Source organism: Scyliorhinus canicula, chromosome 2 (genome assembly GCF_902713615.1).
Source record: "Scyliorhinus canicula chromosome 2, sScyCan1.1, whole genome shotgun sequence".
NCBI classification, from domain to species: domain Eukaryota; kingdom Metazoa; phylum Chordata; class Chondrichthyes; order Carcharhiniformes; family Scyliorhinidae; genus Scyliorhinus; species Scyliorhinus canicula.
This window is the reverse complement of record NC_052147.1, coordinates 142,914,859-142,922,177: the sequence shown is the minus strand read 5'-3', so window position 1 is coordinate 142,922,177 and position 7,319 is coordinate 142,914,859. Positions and strand designations below refer to the sequence as shown.

The 7,319-nt window shown below is 43.9% G+C and overlaps 1 protein-coding gene across 1 annotated transcript in view; it reads left to right on the top strand.

Annotated features, from left to right (window-relative positions):
• The first annotated feature begins 2,147 nt into the window (after nucleotides 1-2,147).
• Nucleotides 2,148-7,319, top strand: part of LOC119958709 (partitioning defective 3 homolog B-like) — a 1,329,970-nt gene continuing 1,324,798 nt past the window's right edge. The window contains exon 1 of the mRNA XM_038787288.1: nucleotides 2,148-3,148. Within this exon, the coding sequence (XP_038643216.1) occupies nucleotides 3,029-3,148 (120 nt within the window). The 5' untranslated portion in view covers nucleotides 2,148-3,028. The remainder of the gene's footprint in view (nucleotides 3,149-7,319) is intronic.

Here is a 7,319-nt window from a genome sequence, read left to right as displayed (position 1 = left end):
TTCCAAAGTGCATAACCTCTCACTTTTCACATTGTATTCCATCTGCCACTTCTTTGCTTGCTCTCCAAGTTCTTCTGCAGCCTGCCTGATTCCTCAATACTACCTGTCCCTCTACAGATTTTTGTATCATTTGCAAACTGAGCAACAGTGCCTTCAGTTCCTTCTTCCAGATAATTAATGTATATTGTGCAAAGTTGTGGTCCCAGCACCCACCTCAAAGGGCTATCAGTTTAACAGTTCATTTGAAAGGCGACAATGAAGCACTCCCGCACGATTGCAGCTTGTCAATTTCCCTCAAATCTCTGCATTGGGATGTGTTCTCATAGCCTTTTGACTCACAGGTGAGACATGGGTCCCCAACTGAACTGTGGCTGCCAGAAAGCCCCCATTTTCAATTTCCACTTTGCGATGAATTATACCATTTAAACTGGGGTCGCTGCCAGCAAAAAAGCAAACGACGAGGTGTACCTGGGTTAGTTTTCCTGCTCCTGATTTCAGCTTTTGTGATCACTTCCAGGTGTTGGTTATTTTTAATGAAATAGAATTGTACAACCCAAAGAAGGGTCCCTCAGCCCATCCTGTTTGTGCTAACTCTTTGAAACAGTAATCCCAGTCCCTAGTCTGCTCTTCCTGCCTTCAAACGTTATGATTCAACCTATTCTCTTACGCTTCATAACAACTTTCCGCATAAGAAAACAAAATCTAATTTCCCCTCTGGTTCTTTTGTAAAGAATCTAATCCAATAGCAGATATTGATTAGATTTAGATTTATTGTCACATGTACCAAGGTACAGAGAAAAGTATTTTTCTGCGTTCAGACCAGAAAGATCGTTCCATCCATGAAAATCATAGGACATACAATAAATATGCAATGTAAATACATGGGGCGGGATTCTCCAGTCGCCGACACCAAAATCACGTTCAGCGATCGGCTGAAGAATACCCGTTTCTGACCAAATGGGGGCTGGAGCATTGAAAGCAGTCTGGTTAACAGTGGGGAAGAAGCTGTTTTTGAATCTGTTCGTGCGTGTTCTCAACTTTTATTATCCTCATGTCTCCTTAATTATGTAAACATAATGAATCATAAAATTTACAGTGCAGAAGGAGGCCATTCAGTCCATCGAGTCTTGGAAAGAGGATCCCACTCAAGCCTCCACCCTATCTCCGTAACCCAGTAATCCCACCTAACATTTTTTGGGGGGCACGAAGGGCAATCTGTCGTGGCCAATCCACCTAACCTGCACATCTTTGGACTGTGGGAGGAAACCGGAGCACCCAAAGGAAACCCACGCATACACGGGGACAACATGTAGACTCTGCACAGTGACCCAAGCTGGGAATCGAACCTGAGACCCTGGAGGTGTGAAGCAACTGTACTAACAACTATGGGAATAACTTTATAGATAGACTTTGTGGATGGGGTGCCAATCAAGTGCGCTGCTTTGTCTTGGATGGTGTCAAGCTTCTTGAATGTTGTTGGAGCTGCACTCATCCAGGCAGGTGGAAAGTATTCCATCACACTCCTGACTTGTGCCTTGTAGATGGCAGCATGGTAGAACAGTGGTTAACACTGTTGCTTCACAACACCAGGGTCCCAGGTACAATTCCTGGCTTGGATCATTGTCTGTGCGGAGACTGCACATTCTCCCTGTATCTGCGTGGGTTTCCTCTGGGTGCTCCGATTTTCTCCCACAAGACATGCTGTTAAGTGAATTGGACATTCTGAATTCTCCCTCTGTGTACATGAACAGGCACCGGAATGTGGCGGCTAGGGGATTTTCACAGTAACTTCATTGCAGTGTTCACGTGAGCCTATTTGTGACAATAATAAGGATTATTATTATTGATGATGGACAGGATCTGGGGAGTCAGGAAGTGAGTTAATCGTTCCAGGATTCCTAGCCTCTGACATGCTCTTGTATTTATATGGTTGGTCCAGTTGAGTTTCTGAAATATATGCCAGGATTAAACTCATGCAAAATTCCCACTCTGTTTGAATTATATTTTGCAGTTTCAGCATCTCTTTTGCAACTTTAGTGTCAATCCTTCGATTTTGCAGTATTGCCACAGTGATACTGGTTTGGGCAGATTTACGGAGAGTTCTGGCGAGGAGGGGGTTAACCTCAGAGTAGAGCACAGAGAGAGAGAGAGAGGCAGGCCTGATGTCTGTCGTGAGAGGGGGAAAAGTTAGGTGAAAAGTAAGTATCTTGGCGGAAGAGTTCGAGGTGACAAAACAAAAACTACAATTTTGAGGCGGGTTATCTCCAAGTGAGCGAAGCAGATCCACCCCACAGCGGACAGGAAGCAAAGGCGCCCGTTTGGAGCCCAAAAAACTCTTGTGAGAGGAGAAAAGGAGGATGGAAAAATAAAAAAAAAGTCACGAGCAGGAGAGTGGGAGGAAGTTTCAGCGTTGCAAAGCGAAGTACAGCTTCTGCTACTTAACCGTGTGTGTGTGTAAAACAAGGAGGAACGCAGGGCTTTTCTGGAGCTTGCTTTGCCTGCCAGCCGGAGAAAGTTCTCCCATTTTCCGGTCCAATTCCCGTTTCCCACTCTCCCGCCTTGCTTTACCTGGGAAGAGGAAGTCTGTTCCTTCCGGCTGTGTGGGGGGTCTGAGAAGAGGGACCGCACTTGGCTGGAAAGGGAACCCAACCCGAGCAATATTACTAACAAACAAACAACTCGCAATCTACGTTGACTTTAAGGACCTAAGGATCGAAATTGGCCTGCCTGCAGAGTGGATTTATCGCATTCACAGATCTTCTAAAAGCAAATGAGTGGGAAGAGATTCGATTTGTGGAAATATATTTAAAGACGTCATTTTCACTTTTATAGGAAAAAATATCTCCAATTGTTTCACCTGAGCTGTTCACACCTGTCTCCCTCTGACTGAGGATGGTAACTGTGCGGAGGATTTAATTGTTAGGGAGCCCAATAAACGAGTCAGCGTCTCGCGGCTCAGGTGTGTTGTTGCCGCCGCCGGCTCGAGCGGGAGTAGACTCACCTGTGCTCAACCTGCCTTTCCGTCACCATGAAGGTGACGGTGCAGTTCGGCCGCACTGGGATCGTCGTACCTTGTGGGGACGGGGCCATCACCGTACAACAACTCATCCACCAAGCAGTGCAGAGGTACTGCAAGAACACCGCCAAGGTAAGAAAGTGGACCTTCACTCCCGAGCTACATGGGGAGAGTCAGCTTTAGTTTTAATCTGTGAGCAGGGAGATTTAATAGTCACTGAGATTTATATATTGAATAATGAAATTAAAGTCGCCAGAGGACCATAGGCTGCTCTCCCCTTTTTTTTGTGATTGGTGGGTGGGTGGGGCGAGAGCTTGCTGGTGGTCATTTAACCGGATTGTCACCACACCTTGTGCGAAGGGCAAGTATGGATAACCTCAGCCGGCACAGGGAATTGAATCCACACTGTTTACGTCGCTATGCATCACGGCTGTCCGGCCAACTGAGCTAAACAATCTTCACTATATGGATACTGATGCCAGTTTCTGAACCTTTTCTGGCATCTCACCTAATAAACTTTTCCTTTCTCACTCATGAACCTCCTCTTCATTGGATCTCAGCTATCCAGGGAAAGGATTGGATCACTCAAGGACAGTGGGGGGAATCGATGTGTTGAGCCAGAGGAAAGGGAGAGGTACTAAATGAATACTTTGCATCAGTATTCATCAAACAGAGGGACTTTGTGGAAGGTGATTCTTGGGTAGGGTGTATGGACAGTCTGGATCATGTTAACATCGAAAAAGAGGTGGTATTTAAAAGATATTAAGGTAGATAAGTCTCCTGGGCCAGATGGGATTTACCCCAGAATATTGAGAGAAACAAGGGAGGAAATTGCTGGGGCCTTGACTGACATCTTTGTATCCTCACTGGCTACAGGTGAGATCCCTGAGGACAGAAGAATAGCAAATGTGGTACTGCTGTTTAAGAAAGTTAACGAATAATCCTGGAAACTATAGGCCGGTGAGCCTTAAGTCGGTAGTAGGTAAATTTATTGGAGAGAATTCTCAGGGGCAAGATTTGTACCCATTTGGAAACGGACTCATTAGTGATAGACACCATGGTTTTGTGAAGGGAAGGTCCTGCCTCACTAACTTGAAAAAGTTTTTTGAGGATGTGACAAAGATGATTGATGAGTGGAGGTTGGTGGATCTTATTTACATGGACTTCAGTAAAGCTTTTGACAAGGTGCCTCATGGCAGACTGGTACAAAAGGTGAAGTCACACAGGATCAGGGGGAGGACATGTAAAATAGGTCCAGCATCCGTAGCACTTTGCTTATTTTATCTAAAACAGATGACTGGTTATTTAATCTCATTGCTGTTTATTGAACCCTGCTGTGTGCATATTTACTGTTGTATCTCCTGCAATAGTGATGACTACACTTCAAAAGTGCTTCATTAGCTATAATTTCACATGTTTGCAAGCAAATAAATTCACCATTTGACATACAAGCATTCACCTGAGCAACTCTGAGGTTGTGAAAGACGTTATAATCAATACAAATCTTTCTTCTTCCAACATTAAACTTTTTTTTTAGGTAAGCTTGGTCTTTTTCAGTACCCAATCGTGTATCGGAAAGTCTGATGCTGTTGGGAAAAATTGATGATAAAGAGGCAGTCAAAGAACAATCTTTTTAAACCCTTGCAAACTAGATGAATGTACCACCACAGAGATGAAACACACCTCCTAGAGCAAGATTTTAACATGGAAATTCATGGTTGACAATGGCATTATAGGGCATGGTACCTGAAGGGAGAGAGATTTTTCCAGATGTCTGGGTTTTGTATTATATTATTGCTTAGCTTTAACAAGTTTCAAACAGAAAAACAAATGTTCTTTTACCTCAAGTACTTGCTCCATTACAATGATATATATAATTAATTGCCCATATATGTACATTTAACATATGCATTTCTTACAGCATTATTTAGGCTGTAATTTAATTTTTTTCATTAAGATTACAGCAGGGTCTTTGAAGCTCTGTTTTAAAAAAACTCCAAATTGCAGTATAGAACTCTCAAATCATTGGGAAAGGCCCTATGTGATGAAGTGGAACCTGATTTACCTTTAATTATTCATTTCACTTTAATCCAATATTGCCGATTTTGGAAATACCAGGCACTTTCCAGAATATGGATAGGAATAGGTACATCCCCACTTGTGCAAGGATGAACCTGATACAGTTTAAGGTGGTGCACAGGGTGCATATGACTCGGGCGAGGATGAGTGGGTTCTTTCAGGGGAGTAGCAGTGTGAGAGGTGTGGGCGGGGCCAACAAATCATGTGCACATGTTTTGGGGTTGCAAAAAGTTGGGAAGTTTCTGGGTGGGAGTGTTCGTGGTCTTAGCCAGGGTTGTGGAGGAGGATCCGGACCCTTTGGTGGCAATATTTGGGGTTTCAAAGAAGCTGGAGCTCATGGAGAGGAGGAATTCTGATGTCGTGGCCTTCGCCTCTCTGATTGCATGGCGGTGAATTTTGCTGGAGTTGCGGTCAGCATCACCACCGGGGGCAGCAGCTTGGTTGGGTGACCTGTACGACTTCCTGTGGTTAGAGAAGATAAAGTATGAGTTAAGGGGCTCAGCAGGGGGTTTTGAGAAAAGGTGGGGGATGTTTGTCACCGTGTTTGAGGAGCTGTTCGCCACAAGGGTGTAGGGGGTGGGTGGGTGGGGGGTGCGGAGGGGGAGGTTGCGGAGGGGGAGGTTGCGGAGGGGGAGGTTGCGGAGGGGGAGGTTGCGGAGGGGGAGGTTGCGGAGGGGGAGGTTGTGGAGGGGGAGGTTGCGGAGGGGGAGGTTGTGGAGGGGAAGGTTGTGGAGGGGGAGGAGGGTGAAAAAGGGAAAAAACCTGTATAGACTGTCTAGTTGATTGTTGGGAAGTATGTTTCCTGGGGTGTTCATTTGCTGTAATCTGTTTTACGATACATGTTTGTAAAAAAATACATTTAATAAAAAAGGATTAAGAAAATCCTCAGTTTTGAAATTCTCATTCTTGTTTTCAATCCCTCCATGGCCTCACTTTTTGTATATCTTTATAATCTTTTCCAGTTCTACACCCCTCCATGATTTCACCATCTCCATCACTCGCGACTGTGCCTTCAGTTGATTCGGTCCTAAACTCTGCAATTCATCCTTTGCCACTCTGCCTCTTCTGCCTCTCCCACTTCATTACCTGTCTTAATATCTGCTTTGACAAAAGATCATCTTGACTCAAAACATTAGTTTCTTCTCGCCTTACAGATGCCACCAGACCTGCTGAGATTTTCAAGCATTTTCTCTTTTTTGGTTTAATATCTGCTTATGTGGTTCGTTGTCCAGTTGTGTTTGGTAATGCTTCTGTAAAATGCCTTGTGATGTTTCACTACTTTAAAGGTGCCAAATACACGTAAGTTATTGTTGGATATGAAAAGCAGATTCATTAAGCAGTGTGATGCAAAACAGATAAAACTCTTGAACATAAATACAAACAAGGAGCAGGAGTGGGCCATTCAGTCCCTCAAGCCTGCTCTACCATTTAGTAAGATCATGGCTGATCAGATAGTAACCTCAACTGTACTCTGCACCAACTCCCAATAACCTCCACCTACTTCCAATAACCTCTCACCCTCTTGTCCATCCTCTGCTTTAAAAATATTCAAAGACTCAGCTCCCACAACCTGTTGAGAGTGAGTTCCAAAGGCGACCCAACTCTCTGCATGAAAATATTTTGCTTCATCTTAATTGAATGCCTTGTCACAGGATAGAATGTACCAATGAATAACCACAAATTATTAGATTGTGGACATGAGTGGAAGCTTTTGCTGTTCATATCTTTGGCTTCCTCCTAAGCCTCAGGATATTGAGGTCTGTTCTAGTGTGCACTATTGTTGCTCAGATGAAAGTTTGTATGTCAAATGGTGAATTTACCTGCATGCAACAACATGAAAGTGGACGTTTGTCAACAGGCTGACATTGGGTTGCAAAAGTCGGTAAGGGCCAGCAAGGCATCATCAGTATTAATATAGGCTTTTCAGATTAGAAGTCAAAAGGAAGACTTGCATTTATGTAACACCTTTTACAATCTCAGGCCATTCTAAAGAACTTTACAGTTCAATGCGGTACTTTTGAAATATAGTCATTGTTGCGGGGCACGTGGCAACCAATTTGCGTGCAGCAAGGCTCCACAAGTGGCACTGTCATGATGAATCAGAAGAAGACATGACTGATTGCAGTAACAATGTGAAAGTGCTTTTGCATTATGGTAACATTGTTCCATCATAGTTGTGAATTCATTGCATTCTTTTCAAATCTAGTTTAGAAGATTGTTTCAT